General features: G+C 41.0%; 1 protein-coding gene across 6 annotated transcripts in view; it reads left to right on the forward strand.

The window, feature by feature from the left end:
* The window catches only part of LOC139759747 (L-asparaginase 1-like), a 96,507-nt gene extending 70,503 nt beyond the window's left edge, over positions 1-26,004 (forward strand). The window contains exon 15 of one of the 6 annotated variants that reach the window (XM_071682183.1): positions 10,847-16,788. In XM_071682183.1, the coding sequence (XP_071538284.1) occupies positions 10,847-10,875 (29 nt within the window). In that variant the 3' untranslated portion in view covers positions 10,876-16,788. Of the gene's footprint in view, positions 1-3,368; positions 9,833-10,846; positions 16,789-25,416 lie in introns of those variants that run through there. The other 5 variants (XM_071682178.1, XM_071682182.1, XM_071682179.1 and 2 more) reach the window with 5 other exon arrangements.

The following is a 26,004-nucleotide window of genomic DNA, read 5'->3' on the forward strand; positions in this document are numbered from 1 at the left end:
TGTATATATGTATATGTCTGTGTGTGTACACATATGTATACGTTGAGATGTATAGGTATGTATATTTGCGTGTGTGGAGGTGTATGTATATACATGTGTATGTGGGTGGGTTGGGCCATTCTTTCGTCTGTTTCCTTGCCGTACGTTGCTAACGCGGGAGACAGCGACAAAGCAAAATAAATAAATAGATATAAAGTTTGGTAAAGTGTGTGAAAGAAGAAAGCTGAGAGGAAATGTGAATAAGAGGAAGGTTATTAGGTACAGTAGGGGTGAGGGACAAGTCAATTGGGAGGTAAGTTTGAATGGAGAAAAACTGGAGGAAGTGAAGTGTTTTAGATATCTGGGAGTGGATTTGGCAGTGGATTGAACCATGGAAGTGGAAGTGAATCATATGGTGGGGGAGGGGGCGAAAGTTCTGGGAGCGTTGAAGAATGTGTGGAAGTCGAGAACGTTATCTTGGAAAGCAAAAATGGGTATGTTTGAAGGAATAGTGGTTCCAACAATGATATATGGTTGCTAGGCGTGGGCTATAGATAGAGTTGTGTGGAGGAGGGTGGATGTGTTGGAAATGAGATGTTTGAGGACAATATGTGATGAGAGGTGGTTTGATCAAGTAAGTAATGAAAGGGTAAGAGAGATGTGTGGTGGTAAAAAGAGTGTGGTTGAGAGAGTAGAAGAGGGTGTTTTGAAATGGTTTGGTCACATGCAGAGAATGAGTGAGGAAAGATTGACAAAGGGAACAAGGAGAAGTGGGAGACCAAATTGGAGGTGGAAAGATGGAGTGAAAAGGATTTAGAGTGATCGGGGCCTGAACATGCAGGAGGGTGAAAGGCGTGTAAGGAATAGAGTGAATTGGAATGATGTGGTATCCCAGGGTCGATGTGCTGTCAATGGATTGAACCAGGGTATGTGAAGCTTCTGGGGGAAACCATGGAAAGTTCTGTGGGGCCTGGATGTGGAAAGGGAGCTGTGGTTTCGGGCATTATTACATGACAGCTAGAGACTGAGTGTGAACGAATGGGGCCTTTGTTGTCTTTTCCTAGCGCTACCTCGCACACATGAGGGGGGAGGGGGATGTTATTCCATGTGTGGCGAGGTGGCGATGGGAATAAATAAAGGCAGACAGTATGAATTATGTACATGTGTATATATGTATATGTCTGTGTGTGTATATATATGTGTACATTGAGATGTATAGGTATGTATGTTTGCGTGTGTGGAGGTGTATGTATATACATGTGTATGGGGGTGGGTTGGGCCATTTCTTTCATCTGTTTCCTTGCGCTACCTTGCAAACGCATGAGACCGGTAAAAAAAAAGAAAAAAAATATATATATATATTGACATGCTGTCAATGGATTGAACCAAGGCATGTGAAGCGTCTGGGGTAAACCATGGAAAGTTCTGTGGGGCCTGGATGTGGAAAGGGAGCTGTGGTTTTGGTGCATTATGCATAACAGCGACAAAGTATAATAAATATGAAAAAACAAACAAACAAACAAAATATATGGATAGAGTTGTGTGCAGGAGGGTGGATGTGCTGGAAATGAGATGTTTGAGGACAATGTGTGGTGTGAGGTGGTTTGATCGAGTAAGTAATGTAAGGGTAAGAGAGATGTGTGGAAATAAAAAGAGCGGGGTTGAGAGAGCAGAAGAGGGTGTTTTTAAATGGTTTGGGCACATGGAGAGAATGAGTGAGGAAAGATTGACCAAGAGAATATATGTGTCAGAGGTGGAGGGAACGAGGAGAAGTGGGAGACCAAATTGGAGGTGGAAAGATGGAGTGAAAAAGAATTTGAGTGATCGGGGCCTAAACATGCAGGAGGGTGAAAGGCGGGCAAGGAATAGAGTGAATTGGATCGATGTGATGTACCGGGGTTGACGTGCTGTCAGTGGATTGAATCAGGGCATGTGAAGCGTCTGGGGTAAACCATGGAAAGTTGTGTGGGGCCTGGATGTGGAAAGGGAGCTGTGGTTTTGGGCATTATTGCGTGGCAGCTAGATACTGAGTGTGAACAAATGGGGCCTTTGTTGTCTTTTCCTAGTGCTACCTCGCACACATGAGGGGGGGAGGGGGAAGGTATTCCATGTGGGGCGAGGTGGCGATGGGAGTGAATGGGGGCAGACAGTGTGAATTGTGTGCATGGGTATATATGTATGTGTCTGTGTATGTATATATATGTGTACATTGAGATGTATAGGTATGTATATTTGCGTGTGTGGACGTGTGTGTGTATACATTGTGTATGGGGGTGGGTTGGGCCATTTCTTTTGTCTGTTTCCTTGCGCTACCTCGCAAACGCGGGAGACAGCGACAAAGCAAAATAAAATAAGATATATATATATATATATATATATATATATATATATATATATATATATATATATATATATATTTTTTTTACATATGTGTGTGTGTGTGTGTACATACACGTCCATACACGCACATATACATGCCTATACATCTCAACATATACAGATATATACACACACACAGAGACATATACATACAGACACATGTACACAATTCATACTATCTGCCCTTATTTATTCCCATCGCCACCCTGCCACACATGAAATAACAACCCCCTCCCCCCGCATGTGCGCGAGGTAGCGCTAGGAAAAGACAACAAAGGCCACATTCGTTCACACTCAGCCTCTAGCAGTCATGTATAATGCACCAAAACCACAGCTCCCTTTCCACATCCAGGCCCCACAGAACTTTCCATGGTTTACCCCAGATGCTTCACATACCCTGGTTCAATCCATTGACAGCACGTCGACCCCAGTATACCACATTGTTCCAATTCACTCTATTCCTTGCATGCCTTTCACCCTCCTGCATGTTCAGGCCCTGATCACTCAGAATCTTTTTCACTCGATCTTTCCACCTCCAATTTGGTCTACCACTTCTCCTCGTTCCCTCCACCTCTGACACATATATCCTCTTTGTTAATCTTTCCTCACTCATTCTCTCCATGTGACCAAATCATTTCAAAACACCCTCTTCTGCTCTCTCAACCACACTCTTTTTATTACCACACATCTCTCTTACCCTTTCATTACTTACTTGATCAAACCACCTCACACCACATATTGTCCTCAAACATCTCATTTCCAGCACATCCTGCATATATATATGTAGTGACTTCCTGAACAATTTTCTATCAAATATAGGCCATGATCATTTATTCTGTTAGTAAGACAAAGAAAAACACAAATGATAAACTTGAATTCATGTGAGATATTTCAGAGTTCATTTACCATGTGCAGTTGTATAGGAAGAAATATTCTATCTAAACTATGTCTCCTTAATGAGTGGAGTTGATAATTATTATCCTTCATGATTTTCTTTAATATCCAACCAGGATAAAGAAGGTAAAAGTTGGCTTTGTTTTGTCTTTGTAACTTTCTGCACTTTTGTTGGTATTTATGACTCAGCTACCATTGCCTACTTTATTAATTGCACAGACTTAACAGTTCATCATATTTTAAAGTTCATATTGTTGATTTTATAATTTACAAAGTGAACCACTGGCCTGTCAGGAAAGGGTCTGGAGAATAAGTATACTGTAAAAAGTTGTGGGAACTATTTTGTAATCAGCAGCATTTAACAAATGTGGTAATGCCAATTTAGATGGTCATGTATCTATGAATATGATACTTTTGGTCCCAAATATTGATATAACAAATACTGCTACAGCCCTATGGACTATATTTCAGTGATAAGATTTCCCTAAGCCTCACAGGGCTACTTTGTTCTGATGCAGTGCATTTTTGGAACGATATTTATGGTAATGTCTGCTACCCAGACCCTGACTGCTGCAGGTCAGCAAGGAACTGAAGGTATCTAAAGCTCCAGCAATAGAAACATTAACATCATCCAGAATGGTTGGCTTGTGTACGGTAGCTGAAATCATGATTATCACACCAGCTTTTTATTTGTCTCACTGTATGTACTGTCATTTTGTTCTTTCTGTATGTAAAACTTTGTAGGCAGTTTTAATTATTAGCTGGTGTTGCTACATTACTGTATTATGATACTAGTATAGAGCAAACAGAGTTTGTGTTCAATATTTTTATAAAGAGATATATGTTTATAAGACTAATTTGTGTAAATTTTTAAGTAAGCTTCACTTGCTTGCTGGCTTGGCCTTTGATTGTATATTGTGTATATGACTATATTCTTTCTAAACTTTCATGCTAGTCTAAGCTTGGATGGAAGATTGTTTAGGACTGTATGTTGTTAGACTATCAGAATTTTTAAATGGTCATTTATTTTTTCCATATAAAGGGATCCATACCATTGGGTTTTGTTTATGTAATAGCATTTTGAATCAGTAGTATTGCATGCTAGCAGCTCAGGCTAGTAGGATTCTAATATTCCTTCATTTATCAATTTAGATTTTTCTTGTAGAATATTAGAAATACTGGTATTTGTGGCAGTAAACTCAACATCTTCATTGATATTTTTTGTTGATCTTGATTTTCATTTCCTTATACAGAAACTTTATGAAAATTCTTTATCTTCATTTGACCAGTGATAGCAAATATTAAACATTTCCCTGAAACAACCCTGACAACCAAGCACACTGGTAACACATGATAGGTACGTGTTCTTCTGGTGCTTTTGTGATTTAACCTTTAGATAAAGACAAGTCTGCATATATATACGTGTGTCTGTGCTTGTGTATACCATACATGACAGGTAGAGAATAGATATGAGTAAATGAAGCCTTTTCTCCATCTGCTCTTTGTGCTACTTCACTAATGCAAAAACCGGCAAGCAAATATATAGAATATTCATATATATAAATATGTATGTATAGGTGCATGTGTGGGCATTTATGTATATACACATGTATGTGGGTGGGTTGGGCCATTCCTCGTCTGTTTCCTTGCGCTACCTCACTAATGCTGGAGACAGCGGTTAAGTATAATGAATATAAATGAATATGTATATATATATCCCTGGGGATAGGGGAAAAAGAATACTTCCCACGCATTCCCCGCATGTCGTAGAATGCGACTAAAAGGGACAGTAGCAGGAGGTTAGAAACCCTCCCCTCCTTGTATTTTAACTTTTTGAAAGGGGAAACAGGAGTGACATGGGGAGTGCTCAACCTCCTCGAAGGCTGAGATTGGAGTGTCTAAATGTGTGTGGATGTAACCAAGATGAGAAAAAAGGAGAGATAGGTGGTATGTTTGAGGAAAGGAACCTAGATGTTTTGGCTCAGTAAAACGAAGCTCAAGGGGAAGAGTGGTTTGGGAATGTTTTGGGATTAAAGTCAGGGGTTGGTGAGAAGACAAGAGCAAAAGGAGTATTACTACTTCTGAAATAAGAGTGGTGTGAGTGTGTGATAGAGTGTAAGACAGTGAACTCTAATTTGATATGGGTAAAACTGAAAGTGGATGGAGAGAGATGGGTGATTATTGGTGCCTATGCACCTGGGCATGAGAAAAAAGATCATGAGAGGCGTTTTGGGAGCAGCTGAGTGAGTGTGTTAGCATTTTGATGCACGAGACCGGGTTATAGTGATGGGTGATTTGAATGCAAATGTGAGTTATGTCGTGGTTGAGGGAATAATTGGTGTACATGGGGTGTTCAGTGTTGTAAATGGAAATGGTGAAGAGCTTGTAGATTTGTGTGCTGAAAAAGGACTGGTGATTGGGAATACCTGGTTTAAAAAGAGATATACATAAGTATATGTATGTAAGTAGGAGAGATGGCCGGAGAGTGTTATTGGATTACATGTTAATTGATAGGCACGTGAAAGAGACTTTTGGATGTTAATGTGCTGAGAGGTGCAACTGGAGGGATGACTGATCATTATCTTGTAGAGGCAAAGGTGAAGATTTGTAGAGATTTTAAGAAAAGAAAATGCTGGGGTGAAGAAAGTGGTGAGAGTAAGTGAGCTTGGGAAGGAGACATGTGTGAGGAAGTACCAGGATAGACTGAGTGCAGGATGGAAAAAGGTGAGAACAAATGACATAAGGGGAGTGGGGGAGGAATGTGATGTATTTAGGAAAGCAGTGTTGGCTTGCGCAAAAGATGCTTGTGGCATGAGAAGCGTGGGAGGTGGGCAGATTAGAAAGGGTAGTGAGTGGTGGGATGAAGAAGTAAGACTTAGTGAAAGAGAAGAGAGAGGCATTTGGACTAGTTTTGCAGGGAAGTAGTGCAAATGACTGGGAGATGTATAAAAGAAAGAGGTAAGAGTTCAAGAGAAAGGTGCAGGAGGTGAAAAAGAGGGCAAATGAGAGTTAGGGTGAGAGAGTATCTTTAAATTATAGGGAGAATAAAAACATGTTTTGGAAGGAGGTAAATAAAGTGCTTAAGACAAGAGAACAAATGGGAACATCCGTGAAGGGGGTTAATGGAGAGGTAATTACAAGTAGTGGTGATGTGAGAAGGAGATGGAGTGAGTATTTTGAAGGTTTGTTGAATGTGTTAAATGATCGAGTGGCAGATATAGGGAGTTTTGGTTGAGGTGGTGTGCGAGATGAGAGGGTCAGGGAGAATGGTTTGGTAAACAGAGAAGATGTAGTGAACGCTTTGCGGAAGATGAAAGCCACCAAGGTGGCGGGTTTGGATGATATTGCAGTGGAATTTCTCGAAAAAGGGGGTGACTGTGTTGTTGACTGGTTGGTGAGGATATTCAATGTATGTATAGCTTCATGGTGAAGTTCCTGAGGATTGGCAGAATGCATGCATAGTGCCATTGTATAAAGGCAAAGGGGATAAAGGTGAGTGTTCAAATTACAAAGGTATAAGTTTGTTGAGTATTCCTGGGAAATTATATGGGAGGGTATTAATTGAGAGGGTGAAGGCATGTACAGAGCATCAGATTGGAGAAGAGCAGTGTGGTTTCAGAAGTGGTAGAGGATGTGTGGATCAGGTGTTTGCTTTGAAAAATGTATGTGAGAAATACCTAGAAAAATAAATGGATTTGTATATAGCATTTATGGATCTGGAGAAGGTGTATGATAGAGAGAGTTGACAGAGATGCTCTGTGGAAGGTATTAAGAGTAGTATGTTGTGGGAGCTTGGGAAGTGAGTCAGTTGTTGTTCGCTGATGATACAGCGCTGGTGGCTGATTCATGTGAGAAACTGCAGAAGCTGGTGACTGAGTCTGGTAAAGTGCGTGAAAGAAGAAAGTTAAGAGTAAATGTGAATAAAAGCAAGGTTATTAGGTACAGTAGGGTTGAGGGTCAAGTCAATTGGGAGGTGAGTTTGAATGGAGAAAAACTGGAGGAAGTAAAGTGTTTTAGATATCTGGGAGTGGATCTGGCAGCAGATGGAACCATGGAAGCGGAAGTGAATCATAGGGTGGGGGAGGGGGCAAAAATCCTGGGAGCCTTGAAGAATGTTTGGAAGTTGAGAACATTATCTCGGAAAGCAAAAATGGGTATGTTTGAAGGAATAGTGGTTCCAACAATGTTGTATGGTTGCGAGGCGTGGGCTATGAATAGAGTTGTGCGCAGGAGGATGGATGTGCTGGAAATGAGATGTTTGAGGACAATGTGTGGTGTGAGGTGGTTTGATCGAGTAAGTAATGTAAGGGTGAGAGAGATGTGTGGAAATAAAAAGAGCGTGGTTGAGAGAGCAGAAGAGGGTGTTTTGAAATGGTTTGGGCACATGGAGAGAATGAGTGAGGAAAGATTGACCAAGAGGATATATGTGTCGGAGGTGGAGGGAATGAGGAGAAGTGGGAGACCAAATTGGAGGTGGAAAGATGGAGTGAAAAAGATTTTGAGTGATCGGGGCCTGAACATGCATGAGGGTGAAAGGCGGCCAAGGAATAGAGTGAATTGGATCGATGTGGTATACCGGGGTTGACGTGCTGTCAGTGGATTGACTCAGGGCATGTGAAGCATCTGGGGTAAACCATGGAAAGTTGTGTGGGGCCTGGATGTGGGAAGGGAGCTATGGTTTCGGGCATTATTGCATGACAGCTAGAGACTGAGTGTGAACGAATGGGGCCTTTGTTGTCTTTTCCTAGCGCTACCTCGCACACATGAGGGGGGAGGGGGATGGTATTCCATGTGTGGCGAGGTGGCGATGGGAATGAATAAAGGCAGACAGTGTGAATTGTGTGCATGGGTATATATGTATGTGTCTGTGTGTGTATATATATATGTGTACATTGAGATGTATAGGTATGTATATTTGCGTGTGTGGACGTGTATGTATATACATGTGTATGGGGGTGGGTTGGGCCATTTCTTTCGTCTGTTTCCTTGCGCTACCTCGCAAACGCGGGAGACAGCGACAAAGCAAAATAAAAATAAATAAAATATGTTGTGGGAGGTAAGTTACTAGAAGTAGTAAAAAGTTTTTATCGAGGATGTAAGGCATGTGTATGAGTAGAAAGTGAGGAAAGTGATTGGTTCCCAGTGAATGTCAGTTTGCGTCAGTGGTGCATGATGTCTTCATGGTTGTTTAATTTGTTTATGGATGAGGTTGTTAGGGAGGTGAATGCAAGAGTTTTGGAGAGAGGGGCAAGTATGCAGTCTGTTGTGGATAAGAGAGCTTGGGAAGTGAGTCAGTTGTTCTCTGATGATACAGCGCTGTTGGCTAATTTGGATGAGAAACTGCAGAAGTTGGTGACTGAGTTTGGTAAAGTGTGTGAAAGAAGAAAGCTGAGAGTAAATGTAAATAAGAGCAAGGTTATTAGGTACAGTAGGGTTGAGGAACAAGTGAACTGGGAGGTAAGTTTAAATGAGAAAAAGAAAAACTGGAGGTAGTAAAGTGTTTTAGATATCTGGGAGTGGATTTGGCAGCAGATGGAACCATGGAAGCGGAAGTGAGTCACAGGGTGGGGGAGGGGGCAATGGTTCTGGGAACTTTGAAGAATGTGTGGAAGTCGAGAACATTATCTTGAAAAGCAAAAGTGGGTATGTTTGAAGGAATAGTGGTTCCAAAAATGTTATATGGTTGTGAGGTGTGGGCTATAGTTAGAGTTGTGCAGAGGAGGATGGATGTATTGGAAATGAGATGTTTGAAGACAATATGTGATGTGAGGTGGTGTGATCAAGTAAATAATAATAGGGTAAGAGAGATGTGAGGTAATAAAAAGAGTGTGGTTGAGAGAGCAGAAGAGGGTGTATTGAAATGGTTTGGTCACATGGAAAGAATGAGTGAGGAAAGATTGACCAAGAGGACATATATGTCAGAGGTGGAGGGAACGAGGAAAAGTGGGAGACCAAATTAGAGGGGGAAAGATGGAGTGAAAAAGATTTTGAGTGATCGGGGCCTGAACATGCAGGAGGGTGAAAGTCGTGCAAGGAATAGAGTGAATTGGAACGATGTGGTATACCGGGGTCAACATGCTGTCAATGGATTATTAGACAGCAAGGTTATTAGGTACAGTAGGGTTGAGGGTCAAGTCAATTGGGAGGTGAGTTTGAATGGAGAAAAACTGGAGGAAGTGAAGTGTTTTAGATATCTGGGAGTGGCTCTGGCAGCGGATGGAACCATGGAGGCGGAAGTGGATCATAGGGTGGGGGAGGGGGTGAAAATTCTGGGGGCCTTGAAGAATGTGTGGAAGTCGAGAACATTATCTCGGAAAGCAAAAATGGGTATGTTTGAAGGAATAGTGGTTCCAACAATGTTGTATGGTTGCGAGGCGTGGGCTATGGATAGAGTTGTGCGCAGGAGGATGGATGTGCTGGAAATGAGATGTTTGAGGACAATGTGTGGTGTGAGGTGGTTTGATTGAGTGAGTAACGTAAGGGTAAGAGAGATGTGTGGAAATAAAAAGAGCGTGGTTGAGAGAGCAGAAGAGGGTGTTTTGAAGTGGTTTGGGCACATGGAGAGAATGAGTGAGGAAAGATTGACCAAGAGGATATATGTGTCGGAGGTGGAGGGAACGAGGAGAAGAGGGAGACCAAATTGGAGGTGGAAAGATGGAGTGAAAAAGATTTTGTGTGATCGGGGCCTGAACATGCAGGAGGGTGAAAGGAGGGCAAGGAATAGAGTGATTTGGAGCGATGTGGTATACCGGGGTTGACGTGCTGTCAGTGGATTGAATCAAGGCATGTGAAGCGTCTGGGGTAAACCATGGAAAGCTGTGTAGGTATGTATATTTGCGTGTGTGGACGTATGTATATACATGTGTATGGGGGGGGTTGGGCCATTTCTTTCGTCTGTTTCCTTGCGCTACCTCGCAAACGCGGGAGACAGCGACAAAGTATAATAAAAAAAAAATAAAAATAATATATATATATATATATATACATATATATATATATATATATATATATATATATATATATATATATATATATATATATATTATCCCTGGGGATAGGGGGGAAAGAATACTTCCCACGTATTCCCTGTAGAAGGCGACTAAAAGGGGAGGGAGCGGGGGGCTGGAAATCCTCCCCTCTCTATTTTTTTTTTATTTTTCCAAAAGAAGGAACAGAGAAGGGGACCAGGTGAGGATATTCCCCCAAAGGCCCAGTCCTCTGTTCTTAACGCTACCTCGCTAATGCGGGAAATGGCGAATAGTTTGAAAAAAAATATATATATATATATATATATATATATATATATATAAATGTGTGTGTGTGTGTGTGTTTTCCCCTGAGACCAAGGCATGTTCCTTATTACAGACTAAGAGAACCCTTGGAGTTTAGTAGTCATTTCCTCATGGGTTTGGACCTTGCAAAGACTCAGACTTCTCTGTAGAATTATACCTTACAAGAAATTCTTTGCTGATGTGGTTTTGCTAGAGACATTCAGTTAAATCCCACTGAGTGAGCTTAGTAACACAGAATGAGCTATACCCATCTTCTCCAGCAACAACTGACAGTGTGATATGTGTGTGTATGTGTGTTGCAGTGGAGGTGAACCGGAGCATGCAGCGCTAAGGGCCACATCTACTGGGGAGAGGGCCTGGCCATCACTACCACAACCACAACTTGTAGTCTTATCATATCTGCTTAACCACAAGGAGACCTTGTTTCACCACCAGCAGGAAGTGATATGTCGATTTTAAATCATAACCTGCAGATGGTAATGTCATCTTTTGTTATCTCTTGTAGACAGAGTTATCAAGTTCTTTCACCTCAACCTGCTGTTGGTACTATCTTCTTTCATTACCTCTTGTAGAGAGGGGTGATCAAGGTTCCACACTTCCAATGGAAGGGGTTATCAAGTTTTATCATCACCTGCTGTGGATTGTTTTAACAAGCTGAGTCACTGCTTTCATCACCACCTGGAGGCTAAAGTTAATGAATCATGATAAAACCTGCATTCTCTCTGTTCTATCATCTTTAGCAAATGTCCCTATGTCTGTCATTAACACCTGCTCTTCATTAGCATAAACTGTGTAAAATACAATTGGCTATATAGCCCTCCCAATTGATGATTCCCTCTACATTTTCTACCATTCATAGAATAGATTATAAATGAGATGTGTAGAGTTAGTTGTGATAATGTTTGTTATTGATAGCTATTAGCACAGGTTAGATTTTTATATGACACCATTTAATTGTTTAATTGAAACCTTTCACAGTAATGAATGGAAAACTTTGATATTTGAAGGATGAAAATCTGCTCCCAGAGGTGTATACAGTAGTAATGAAATGGTAATGTTCTCGTTGACAAAAACTTTTGCTTGATTTTTCTGTGAGATATGAACAGTGAAGTAATCTGAAGAGATTTATGCTTCACTCTAACTCAGTGCTGTAATTAAATGTCTCACTTAAGTCATTAATTATAGAAATTCATGGTGCTCCATGAAGAGGTCAAGGGTCTTCCTAGCCAAAGACAACCATGGCCATTGTGGCTACCAGCACATAGTGACATATGATAACAACTTCTATGTATGAACTCATGTGTAGTTGTAAGTCATGGTGCAACAGGGAACCATCAAACTCAGCCAGAGGAGGGAAGCTTGCATTATGTTGTGGCAGACAAGGACAGTTACCAGGCTTTAGGACACTCATTATGCACATTATGATATATGAAGACCTCAACCTTCACAGCAAACCTTAAAGGTAGCATGAGGAGAGTTGAAAAGTTTTATAGTCACTAGCACTGTGGGACCACTTCGACAAAGCTTTTTTCCTCTCTTTTTATCTGCCAAAAGTTTCATCCAAAAGTATCTCAGTCATCAAAAGTCATTGGAGCTTCTGGAGGTATGAAAAAAAATTTGGTGATGAGAGTTATCACATCCCAAACAGACAGATTGACTCAGCGAACTGAGACTTCAGAAACATCCCAGAAAGGCTTGCTGGAAGATAATTAATTCTTGTTTGTACATAGTGTAAATAACTTCGTTTTTGTGCGAAAGAGAGACTTTTGGATGTTGATGTGCTGAGAGGTGCAACTAGAGGGATGTCTGATCATTATCTTGTGGAGGCTAAGGTGAAGATTTGTATGAGTTTTCAGAAAAGAAGAGTGAATGTTGGGGTGAAGAGGGTGGTGAGAGTAAGTGAGCTTGAGAAGGAGACCTGTGTGAGGAAGTACCAGGAGAGACTGAGTACAGAATGGAAAAAGGTGAGAACAATGGAAGCAAGGGGAGTGGGGGAGGAATGGGATGTATTTAGGGAATCAGTGATGGATTGCGCAAAAGATGCTTGTGGCATGAGAAGAGTGGGAGGTGGGTTGATTAGAAAGGGTAGTGAGTGGTGGGATGAAGAAGTAAGAGTATTAGTGAAAGAGAAGAGAGAGGCATTTGGACGATTTTTGCAGGGAAAAAATGCAATTGAGTGGGAGATGTATAAAAGAAAGAGACAGGAGGTCAAGAGAAAGGTGCAAGAGGTGAAAAAAAGGGCAAATGAGAGTTGGGGTGAGAGAGTATCATTAAATTTTAGGGAGAATAAAAAGATGTTCTGGAAGGAGGTAAATAAAGTGCGTAAGACAAGGGAGCAAATGGGAACTTCAGTGAAGGGCGCAAATGGGGAGGTGAAAACAAGTAGTGGTGATGTGAGAAGGAGATGGAGTGAGTATTTTGAAGGTTTATTGAATGTGTTTGATGATAGAGTGGCAGACATAGGGTGTTTTGGCCGAGGTGGTGTGCAAAGTGAGAGGGTTAGGGAAAATGATTTGGTAAACAGAGAAGAGGTAGTGAAAGCTTTGCGGAAGATGAAAGCCGGCAAGGCAGCAGGTTTGGATGGTATTGCAGTGGAATTTATAAAAAAAGGGGGTGACTGTATTGTTGACTGGTTGGTAAGGTTATTTAATGTATGTATGACTCATGGTGAGGTGCCTGAGGATTGGCGGAATGCGTGCATAGTGCCATTGTACAAAGGCAAAGGGGATAAGAGTGAGTGCTCAAATTACAGAGGTATAAGTTTGTTGAGTATTCCTGGTAAATTATATGGGAGGGTATTGATTGAGAGGGTGAAGGCATGTACAGAGCATCAGATTGGGGAAGAGCAGTGTGGTTTCAGAAGTGGTAGAGGATGTGTGGATCAGGTGTTTGCTTTGAAGAATGTATGTGAGAAATACTTAGAAAAGCAAATGGATTTGTATGTAGCATTTATGGATCTGGAGAAGGCATATGATAGAGTTGATAGAGATGCTCTGTGGAAGGTATTAAGAATATATGGTGTGGGAGGAAAGTTGTTAGAAGCAGTGAAAAGTTTTTATCGAGGATGTAAGGCATGTGTACGTGTAGGAAGAGAGGAAAGTGATTGGTTCTCAGTGAATGTAGGTTTGCGGCAGGGGTGTGTGATGTCTCCATGGTTGTTTAATTTGTTTATGGATGGGGTTGTTAGGGAGGTAAATGCAAGAGTTTTGGAAAGAGGGGCAAGTATGAAGTCTGTTGGGGATGAGAGAGCTTGGGAAGTGAGTCAGTTGTTGTTCGCTGATGATACAGCGCTGGTGGCTGATTCATGTGAGAAACTGCAGAAGCTGGTGACTGAGTTTGGTAAAGTGTGTGGAAGAAGAAAGTTAAGAGTAAATGTGAATAAGAGCAAGGTTATTAGGTACAGTAGGGTTGAGGGTCAAGTCAATTGGGAGGTGAGTTTGAATGGAGAAAAACTGGAGGAAGTGAAGTGTTTTAGATATCAGGGAGTGGATCTGTCAGCGGATGGAACCATGGAAGCGGAAGTGGATCATAGGGTGGGGGAGGGGGCGAAAATTTTGGGAGCCTTGAAAAATGTGTGGAAGTCGAGAACATTATCCCGGAAAGCAAAAATGGGTATGTTTGAAGGAATAGTGGTTCCAACAATGTTGTATGGTTGCGAGGCGTGGGCTATGGATAGAGTTGTTCGCAGGAGGATGAATGTGCTGGAAATGAGATGTTTGAGGACAATGTGTGGTGTGAGGTGGTTTGATCGAGTAAGTAACGTAAGGGTAAGAGAGATGTGTGGAAATAAAAAGAGCGTGGTTGAGAGAGCAGAAGAGGGTGTTTTGAAATGGTTTGGGCACATGGAGAGAATGAGTGAGGAAAGATTGACCAAGAGGATATATGTGTCGGAGGTGGAGGGAACGAGGAGAAGAGGGAGACCAAATTGGAGGTGGAAAGATGGAGTGAAAAGGATTTTGTGTGATCGGGGCCTGAACATGCAGGAGGGTGAAAGGAGGGCAAGGAATAGAGTGAATTGGAGCGATGTGGTATACAGGGGTTGACGTGCTGTCAGTGGATTGAATCAAGGCATGTGAAGTGTCTGGGGTAAACCATGGAAAGCTGTGTAGGTATGTATATTTGCGTGTGTGGACGTGTGTATGTACATGTGTATGGGGGGGGGGTTGGGCCATTTCTTTCGTCTGTTTCCTTGCGCTACCTCGCAAACACAGGAGACAGCGACGAGGTATAAAAAAAAAAAAAAAAAAAAAATATATATATATATATATATATATATATATATATATATATATATATATATATATATATATATATATATATTTATTCCCTGGGGATAGGGAAGAAAGAATACTTCCCACGTATTCCCTGCGTGTCGTAGAAGGCGACTAAAAGGGGAGGGAGCGGGGGGCTGGAAATCCTCCCCTCTCAATTTTTTTTAATTTTCCAAAAGAAGGAACAGAGAAGGGGGCCAGGTGAGGATATTCCCTCAATGGCCCAGTCCTCAGTTCTTAACGCTACCTCGCTAACGCGGGAAATGGCGAATAGTTTGAAAAAAAAAAAAAATATATATATATATATTTATTTATATATATATATATATATATATATATATATATATATATATATATATATATATATATATGTTATCCCTGGGGATAGGGGAGAAAGAATACTCCCCATGTATTCCCTGCGTGTCGTAGGTGACAAAAGGGAAGGGGGGGGGCTGGAAATCCTCCCCTCTCGTTTTTTTTTTTTAATTTTCCAAAGGAAGGAACGGAGAAGGGGGCCAGGTGAGGATGTTTCCTCAGAGGCCCAGTCCTCTGTTCTTAATGCTACCTCATTGACGTGGGAAATAGCGAATAGTTTGAAAGAAAAAGAAAAGATATATATATATATATATATATATATATATATATATATATATATATATATATATATATATTTGTTGAATGTTTTAGATGAGAGAGTGGCAGATATAAGGCGTTTTGTTTGAGACGGTGTGCAAAATGAGATGGTTAGAGAGAATGATTTGGTAAACAGAGATGTAGTGAAAGCTCTGCGAAAGACGAAAGCCGGCAAGGCAGCGGGTTTGGATGCTATTGCAGTGGAATTTAGTTAAAAAGGGAATGACTGTGTTGTTGACTGGTTGGTAAGGATATTCAATGTATGTATGGCTCATGGTGAGGTGCCTGAGGAATGGAGGAATGCATGCAAAGTGCCATTGTACAAAGGCAAAGGTATAAGTTTGTTGAGTATTCCTGGGAAATAATATGGGAGGGTATTGATTGAGAGGGTGAAGGCATGTACAGAGCATCAGATTGGGGAAGAGTAGTGTGGTTTCAGAAGTGGTAGAGGATGTGTGGATCAGGTGTTTGCTTTGAAGAATGTATGTGATAAATACTTAGAAAAACAAATGGATTTGTATGTAGTATTTATGGATCTGAAGAATGCATATGATAAAACTGATAGAGATGCTCTGTGAAAGGTATTAAGAATATATGGTGTAGGAGCAAGTTGCTAGAAGCATGTGTATGAGTAGGAAGAGAGGAAAGTGATTGGTTCTCACTGAATGTCGGTTTGCGGCAGGGGAGCGTGATGTCTCCATGGTTGTTTAATTTGTGTATGGATGGGATTGTTAGGGAAGTGAATGCAAGAGTTTTGGAGAGAGGGGCAAGTATGCAGTCTGTTGTGGATGAGAAGGCTTGGGAAGTGAGTCAGTTGTTCGTTGATGATACAGTGCTGGTGGCTGATTCAAGTGAGAAACTGCAGAAGCTGGTGACTGAGTTTGGTAAAGTGTGTGAAAGAAGAAAGCTGAGAGTAAATGTGAATAAGAGCAAGGTTATTAGGTACAGTAGGGGTGAGGGACAAGTCAGTTGGGAGGTAAGTTTGAATGGAGAAAAACTGGAGGAAATGAAGTGTTTTTGATATCTGGGAGTGGATTTGGCAGCGGATGGAACCATGGAAGCAGAAGTGAGTCACAGGGTGGGGGAGGGGGCGAAAGTTCTGGGAGCTTTGAAAAATGTGTGGAAGGTGAGAACATTATCTTGGAAAGCAAAAAATGGGTATGTTTAAAGGAATAGTGGTTCCAACAATTTTATATGTTTGCAAGGGCGTGGGCTATAGAAAGAGTTGTGTGAAGGAGGGTGGATGTGTTGGAAATGAGATATTTGAGGACATTATGTGGTGTGAGGTGGTTTGATCGAGTAAGTAATGAAAGGGTAAGAGAGATGTGTGGTAATAAAAAGAGTGTGGTTGAGAGAGCAGAAGAGGGTGTTTTGAAATGGTTTGGTCACATGGAAAATGAGTGAGGAAAGATTGACAAAGAGGATATATGTGTCAGAGGTGGAGTGAACGGGGAGAAGTTGGAGACCAAATTAGAGGTGGAAGGAATGGAGTGAAAAAGATTTTGAGCAATCAGGGCCTGAACATGCAGGAGGGTGAAAGGTGTACAAGGAATAGAGTGAAATGGAATGGTGTGGTATACCGGGGTCGACGTGCTGTCAATGGATTGAACCAGGGCATGTGAAGCGTCTGGGGTAAACCATGGAAAGTTTTGTGGGGCCTGGATGTGGAAAGGGAGCTATAGTTTCGGTGCATTAAATATGACAGCTAGAGACTGAGTGTGAACGAATGTGGCCTTTGTTGTCTTTTCCTAGCGCTACCTCGCACACATGAGGGGGAGGGGGTTGTTATTCCATGTGTGGCGATGGGAATGAATAAAGGCAGACAGTATGAATTATGTACATGTGTATATATGTATTTGTCTGTGTGTATATATATATGTATTATATATATGTCTTGCAACTATGGGCTATGGATAGAGTTGTGTGCAGGAGGGTGGATGTGCTGGAAATGAGATGTTTGAGGACAATATGTGGTGTGTGGTGGTTTGATCGAGTAAGTAATGTAAGGGTAAGAGAGATGTGTGGAAATAAAGAGAGCGTGGTTGAGAGAGCAGAAGAGGGTGTTTTGAAATGGTTTGGGCACATGGAGAGGATGAGTGAGGAAAGATTGACCAAGAGGATATATGTCGGAGGTGGAAAGATGGAGTGAAAAAGATTTTGAGTGATCGGGGCCTGAACATGCAGGAGGGTGAATGGCAGGCAAGTAATAGAGTGAATTGGATCGAGGTGGTATACTGGGGTTGACGTGCTGTCAATGGATTGAATCAGGGCATGTGAAGCATATATTTTATCCCTGGGGTTAGGGGTGAAAGAATACTTCCCACGTATTCCCTGCGTGTCGTAGAAGGCGACTAAAAGGGGAGGGAGCGAGGGGCTGGAAATCCTCTCCTTTTGGTTTTTTTTTTTTTTTTTATTATTATTATTTTCCAAAAGAAGGAACAGAGAAGGGGGCCACGTGAGGATATTCCCTCAAAGGCCCAGTCCTCTGTTCTTAACGCTACCTCGCTAACGCGGGATATGGCGAATAGTTTGAAAGAAAAAGAAAAAGATTATATATATGTATGCATTGAGATGTATAGGTATGTATATTTGCGTGTCTGGACGTGTATGTATATACATGTGTATGTGAGTGGGTTGGGCCATTCTTTCGTCTCTTTCCTTGCGCTACCTCGCTAACGCGGGAAACAGCGACAAAGCAAAGCAAATATATATATATTATATGGGAGGGTATTGATTGAGAGGGTGGAGGCATATACAGAGCATCAGATTGGGGAAGAGCAGTGTGGTTTCAGAAGTGGTACAGGATGTGTGGATCAGGTGTTTGCTTTGAAGAATGTATGTGAGAAATACTTAGAAAAGCAAATGGATTTGTATGTAGCATTTATGGATCTGGAGAAGGCATATGATAGAGTTGATAAAGATGCTCTGTGGAAGGTATTAAGAATACATGGTGTGGGAGGCAAGTTGGAAGAAGCAGTGAAAAGTTTTTATCGAGGATGTAAGGCATGTGTATGTGTAGGAAGAGAGGAAACTGATTGGTTCTCAGTGAATGTAGGTTTGCGGCAGGGGTGTGTGATGTCTCAATGGTTGTTTAATTTGTTTATGGATGGGGTTGTTAGGGGGGTTAATGCAAGAGTTTGGAAAGAGGGGCAAGTATGCAGTCTGTTGTGGATGAGAGAGCTTGGGAAATGAGACAGTTGTTGTTCGCTGATGATACAGCGCTGGTGGCTGATTCATGTGAGAAACTGCGGAAGCCGGTGACTGAGTTTGGTAAAGTGTGTGAAAGAAGAAAGTTGAGAGTAAATGTGAATAAGAGCAAGGTATTAGGTACAGTAGGGTTGAGGGTCAAGTTAATTGGGAGGTAAGTTTGAATGGAGAAAAACTGGAGGAAGTGAAGTGTTTTAGATATCTGGGAGTGGGTTTGGCAGCGAATGGAACCATGGAAGCGGAAGTGAATCATAGGATGGGGGAGGGGGCGAAAATTCTGGGAGCCTTGAAGAATGTGTGGAAGTCGAGAACATTATCTCGGAAAGCAAAAATGGGTATGTTTGAAGGAATAGTGGTTCCAACAATGTTGTATGGTTGCGAGGCGTGGGCTATGGATAGAGTTGTGCGCAGGAGGATGGATGTGCTGGAAATGAGATGTTTGAGGACAATGTGTGGTGTGAGGTGGTTTGATCGAGTAAGTAACGTAAGGGTAAGAGAGATGTGTGGAAATAAAAAGAGCGTGGTTGAGAGAGCAGAAGAGGGTGTTTTGAAATGGTTTGGGCGCATGGAGAGAATGAGTGAGGAAAGATTGACCAAGAGGATATATGTGTCGGAGGTGGAGGGAACGAGGAGAAGTGGGAGACCAAATTGGAGGTGGAAAGATGGAGTGAAAAAGATTTTGTGTGATCGGGGCCTGAACATGCAGGAGGGTGAAAGGAGGGCAAGGAATAGAGTGAATTGGATCGATGTGGTATTCCAGTATATATATATATATATATATATATATATATATATATATATATATATATATATATATATATATATATATATATTTCTTTCTTTCATACTATTCGCCATTTCCCTCATTAGCGAGGTAGCGTTAAGAACAGAGGACTGGGCCTTTGGGGGAATATCCTCATATATAATTCATTCTGAATTTTTTTTTTTTTTTTTTTTTTTTTTTTTTTTTTTTTTTTTTTGTCGCTGTCTCCCGCGTTTGCGAGGTAGCGCAAGGAAACAGACGAAAGAAATGGCCCAACCCACCCCCATACACATGTATATACATACGTCCACACACGCAAATATACATACCTACACAGCTTTCCATGGTTTACCCCAGATGCTTCACATGCCCTGATTCAATCCACTGACAGCACGTCAACCCCGGTATACCACATCGCTCCAATTCACTCTATTCCTTGCCCTCCTTTCACCCTCCTGCATGTTCAGGCCCCGATCACACAAAATCTTTTTCACTCCATCTTTCCACCTCCAATTTGGTCTCCCTCTTCTCCTCGTTCCCTCCACCTCCGACACATATATCCTCTTGGTCAATCTTTCCTCACTCATTCTCTCCATGTGGCCAAACCATTTCAAAACACCCTCTTCTGCTCTCTCAACCACGCTCTTTTTATTTCCACACATCTCTCTTACCCTTACGTTACTTACTCGATCAAACCACCTCACACCACACATTGTCCTCAAACATCTCATTTCCAAGATGTATTGTTACATGACCTCATATATATATATATATATATATATATATATATATATATATATATATTTGCCATTTCCCATGTTAGCAACGTAGCGTTAAGAACAGAGGACTGAGCCGTAGAGGGAATATCCTCGTTTGGCCCCATTCTCTGTTCCTTTTTTTGGAAAATTAAAAATGGGAGGGGAGGTTTTCCAGCACTGTGCTCCCTCCCCTTTTAGTTGCCTTCTATGACATGCAGGGAATATGTGGGAAGTATTCTTTTTCCCCTATCCCCAGGGATAATATATATGTATATATATATATGCTACCTCGCTAATGCGGGAAATGGCGAATAGTATAAAAGAAAAAAATATATATATATTAAACATGACAGCTAAAGACTGAGTGTGAACAAATGTGGCCTTTTTGTCTGTTTTCCTGGCACTACCTCACTGAAGTGGAGGGCTAGCGATGCTGTTTTCTGTGGGATGGGTGGCAACAGAAATGGATGAAGGCAAGCAAGTACGAATATGTATATAAGTGTATATATATATTCTGAATTATAGACAATGGTCATTGTGATAATATAAGAAGTAGTACCCCTCCCATGATTATCTGTGATCATACTCACCAGTTACATAATGCATATGAAAAAGTCATATTACCTGTACATAGGATGAACTTTAGGACGTGAGAGGTGATTATTAGTGGAAACTGACCTTAACTTTGTTGTTATAAGTAACAAGATGTATTGTTACATGACCTCATATATGAAAAGCATTGGATGCTTTTTGCCAACTTACATTACAATGAAGATATGATTTGAGTATGAGCTGAAGAAGTTGCTCCGAATTACCCTCACATGGGAGCATGCATAGTGCATCATCATCTGTAAACTTCTCCAGACACTGTGGATCACCTGAAGATGAGATCTCCCATCCCTTCTAACCCCATTATTTTCCTAGGCGAGGTTAAGTTTAGTTAACAGGGTACAACCCTAACCTAATTTAGCCTGGCATAGGTAGCTCAGCCAAGAAAAACATTAAGGGTGGGGATGTCTTTAGATAATTGAATACTATAATTGATGGAAGAGGAGATTGATGGCTTATAAAGAAAAATTTAACAGACCACAACAGGATGAGAAGTTGTAAAACCACAAATATGGAGTGGTTAAGATGAACGCAAGCAAGTATGAATATGTACATATTTAGATATGTATATGTCTGTGTATGTATGTGTTGATATGTTTATGTGCATATATGGGCATTTATGTATATATATATGTTTATGTGAATGGATGGGCCATTCTTCGTCTGTTTCCTAACACTACCTCACTGATGCAGGAAACAGCAATCATGCATAATAATGATAATAAATTTTTTTTTTTATACATATTCGCCATTTCCCATGTTAGCGAGATAGTGTTAAGAACAGAGGACTGAGCCTTAGATGGAATATCCTCACTTGGCCCCTTTCTCTGTTCCTTCTTTTGGAAAATTGAAAACGAGAGGGGAGGATTTCCAGCACCCCGCTCCCTCCCTTTTTAGTCGCCTACGATACGCAGGGAATACGTGGGAAGTATTCTTTCTCCCCTATCCCGAGGGATATGAGGCATTTGGACAATTTTTGCAGGGAAATAATGCAAATGACTGGGATATGTATAAAAGAAAGAGGCAGGAGGTCAAAAGAAAGGTGTAAGAGGTGAAAAAGAGGGCAAATGAGAGTTGGGGTGAGAGTATCATTAAATTTTAGGGAGAATAAAAAGATGTTTTGGAAGGAGGTAAATAAAATGCGTAAGACAAGGGAACAAATGGGAACATCATTTGAAGGGGGCTAATGGGGAGGTAGTAACAAGTAGTGGTGGTGTGAGGAGACGGAGTGAGTATTTTGAAGGTTTGTTGAATGTGTTTGATGATAGAGTGGCAGATATAGGGTGTTTTGGTTGAGGTCATGTGCAAAGTGAGAGGGTTAGGGAGAATGATTTGGTAAACAGAGAAGAGGTAGTAAAAGCTTTGCAGAATTTGAAAGCTGGCAAGGCAGTGGGTTTGGGTGGTATTGCAGTGGAATTTATTGCTTTGAAGAATGTACGCGAGAAATACTTAGAAAAGCAAATGGATTTGTATGTAGTATTTATGGATCTGGAGAAGGCATATGATAGAGTTGATAGAGATGCTCTGTGGAAGGTATTAAGAATATATGGTGTGGGAGGCAAGTTGTTAGAAGCAGTGAAAGGTTTTTATCGAGGATGTGAGGCATGTGTACGTGTAGGAAGAGAGGAAAGTGATTGGTTCTCTGTGAATGTTGGTTTGTGGCAGGGGTGCGTGATGTCTCCATGGTTGTTTAATTTGTTTATGGATGGGGTTGTTAGGGAGGTGAATGCAAGAGTTTTGGAAAGAGGGGCAAGTATGCAGTCTATTGTGGATAAGAGAGCTTGGAAATTGAGTCAGTTGTTGTTCACTGATAATGCAGTGCTGGTGGCTGATTCGGGTGAGAAACTGCAGAAGCTGGTGACTGAGTTTGGTAAAGTGTGCGAAAGAAGAAAGCTGAGAGTAAATGTAAATAAGAGCAAGGTTATTAGGTATAGTAGGGTTGAGGGACAAGTCAATTGGGAGGTAAGTTTGAATGGAGAAAAACTGGAGGAAGTGAAGTGTTTTAGGTATATGGGAGTGGATTTGGCAGCGGATGGAACCGTGGAAGCGGAAGTGAATCATAGGGTGAGGGAAGGGACAAAAGTTCTGGGAACGTTGAAGAATATGTGGAAGTTGAGAATGTTATCTTGGAAAGCAAAAATGTGCATGTTTGAAGGAATAATGGTTCCAACAATGTTCTATGGTTGTGAGGCATAGGCTATAGATAGGGTTGTGTGGAGGAGGGTGGATGTGTTGGAAATGAAATGTTTGAGGACAATATGTGGTGTGAGGTGGTTTGATCGAGTAAGTAATGAAAGGGTAAGAGAGATGTGTGGTAATAAAAGAGTTTGGTTGAGTTTGGTCACATGGAGAGAATGAGTGAGGAAAGATTGACAGAGAGGATATACGCGTCAGAGGTGGAGGGAACAAGAAGTGGGAGACCAAATTGGAGGTGGAGGGATGGAGTGAAAAAGATTTTGAGCGATCGGGGCCCAAACATACAGGAGGGCGAAAGGCCCTCAAGGAATACAGTGAATTGGAACGATGTGGTAACCAGGGTCGATGTGCTATCAGTGGAATGAACCAAGGCATGTGAAGTGTCTGGGGTAAACCATGGAAAGTTTTGTGGTGCCTGGATGTGGAAAGGGAGCTGTGGTTTCGGCGCATTACACATGACAGCTAGAGACTGAGTATGAACGAATGTGGCCTTTGTTGTCTTTTTCCAGCACTACTTCATGTGCACGCAGGGGGAGGGGGGTGCCATTTCAAGTATGGCGAGGTGGCGGCGGGAATGGATAAAGGCAGCACGTATGAATATGTACATGTGTATATATGTCTGTGTATGTATATGTATGTATACATTGAAATGTATAGGTATGTATATGTGCATGTGTGCGCTTTTATGTATATACATGTGTATGTGGGTGGGTGGGGCCATTCTTTCGTCTGTTTCATTGTGCTTCCTTGCTAACACGGGATACATCAACAAAGTATGATAAATAAAGATATATATATATATATATATATATATATATATATATATATATATATTTTTTTTTTTTTTTTTTTTTTTTTTTTTTTGCTTTGTCGCTGTCTCCCGCGTTTGCGAGGTAGCGCAAGGAAACAGACGAAAGAAATGGCCCAACCCACCCCCATACACATGTATATACATACGTCCACACACGCAAATATACATACCTACACAGCTTTCCATGGTTTACCCCAGACGCTTCACATGCCTTGATTCAATCCACTGATAGCACGTCAACCCCGGTATACCACATCGCTCCAATTCACTCTATTCCTTGCCCTCCTTTCACCCTCCTGCATGTTCAGGCCCCGATCACACAAAATCTTTTTCACTCCATCTTTCCACCTCCAATTTGGTCTCCCTCTTCTCCTCGTTCCCTCCACCTCCGACACATATATCCTCTTGTTCAATCTTTCCTCACTCATTCTCTCCATGTGACCAAACCATTTCAAAACACCCTCTTCTGCTCTCTCAACCACGCTCTTTTTATTTCCACACATCTCTCTTACCCTTACGTTACTTACTCAATCAAACCACCACACACCACACATTGTCCTCAAACATCTCATTTCCAGCACATCCATCCTCCTGCGCACAACTCTATCCATAGTCCACGCCTCGCAACCATACAACATTGTTGGAACCACTATTCCTTCAAACATACCCATTTTTGCTTTCCAAGATAATGTTCTTGACTTCCACACATTCTTCAAGGCTCCCAGAATTTTCGCCCCCTCCCCCACCCTATGATCCACTTCCGCTTCCATGTTTCCATCCGCTGCCAGATCCACTCCCAGATATCTAAAACACTTCACTTCCTCCAGTTTTTCTCCATTCAAACTCACCTCCCAATTGACTTGACCCTCAACCCTACTGTACCTAATAACCTTGCTCTTATTCACATTTACTCTAAACTTTCTTCTTTCACACACTTTACCAAACTCAGTCACCAGCTTCTGCAGTTTCTCACATGAATCAGCCACCAGCGCTGTATCATCAGCGAACAACAACTGACTCACTTCCCAAGCTCTCTCATCCCCAACAGACTTCATACTTGCCCCTCTTTCCAAAACTCTTGCATTCACCTCCCTAACAACCCCATATGTATATATATATATATATATATATATATATATATATATATATATATATATATATATATATATATATGGGTGTAGAAATCAAAACGCAGTAATCATTACACACAGTGTAGATTCACAGATAATGAGGTCATCAATAAGTTTCCACTCGGTTGATTTGAATGTACAATGTTGTGGAATTTAATGATCATTAGCAAGGTAATTTATAGTCTTTAGTCTTGTATTACGCTTAAGCCTTTTCCTTCACATGGCTTAAGATATCAACTGATGAAATAATCACTGTAAACTTATATTCCTTTAATATCATTGATATAACACTGCTTTACATGTTTCTTTATCTCCTAAAGGTGCCTATGTCTTATGTATTTATATAATAAAACATGGAACATGATTTTTTTTGTACCCTGTTATCTGTATAATTTGTTTGTGATGTTTGAGGGGAATCTTAATGAATAAAGAAGGGATTCAGTGAAAGGTCAGATGAACTAAGGTAACTACAGCTAATGATTTTTTTTTTCTAGCTGCAGGTTGCAGGGCTGACATAATGGCATAGGCTCAGATACCACAGATGTGGAAGTGAAGAAAAAAGCTCAGTAATATTATGAGCAAACCAACTGTCTTATTGAAGTCAAACATGTGCACTGAGAAAATAGTAAAGAAAGAATCATAGTAAAATTTGGAAATAAGGAAAGCATACGGGTGGTAGTAGAATGACAAAAACCAGAGAAGTTGGTGGAAAGAAATGACTAAAATTAACATTGATTATAGGTCTGGATGACATGTGTAACCTACTCACAGAGGTAAGGAAACAAAGTGTGCCTAAAACTGGGAGAATTATTTACACTTTTAAAAAGACATGGGGATCAGTAGGGCGAGTGGCTCCATCATTGTTCAGTGGAATAAAGATATTCGTAATTTGTAATAGTGTGAAATATAGTATATTTTTCTTTTCATTTAATATAAATTTGTATATGAAACTTTTTCAGTTACCACATTGTTCATTATGTATACTCATTTAGCCAACGAAAGTTTTCATATCATTCATAGTCAATTTTACTCGTTCCTGAAATATAACATACTAGACGTCCATTTTAACAGTTGATAGAAAA

The sequence above is a fragment of the Panulirus ornatus genome, chromosome 34, assembly GCF_036320965.1.
Source record: "Panulirus ornatus isolate Po-2019 chromosome 34, ASM3632096v1, whole genome shotgun sequence".
In the NCBI taxonomy this organism is placed as follows: Eukaryota; Metazoa; Arthropoda; class Malacostraca; order Decapoda; family Palinuridae; genus Panulirus; species Panulirus ornatus.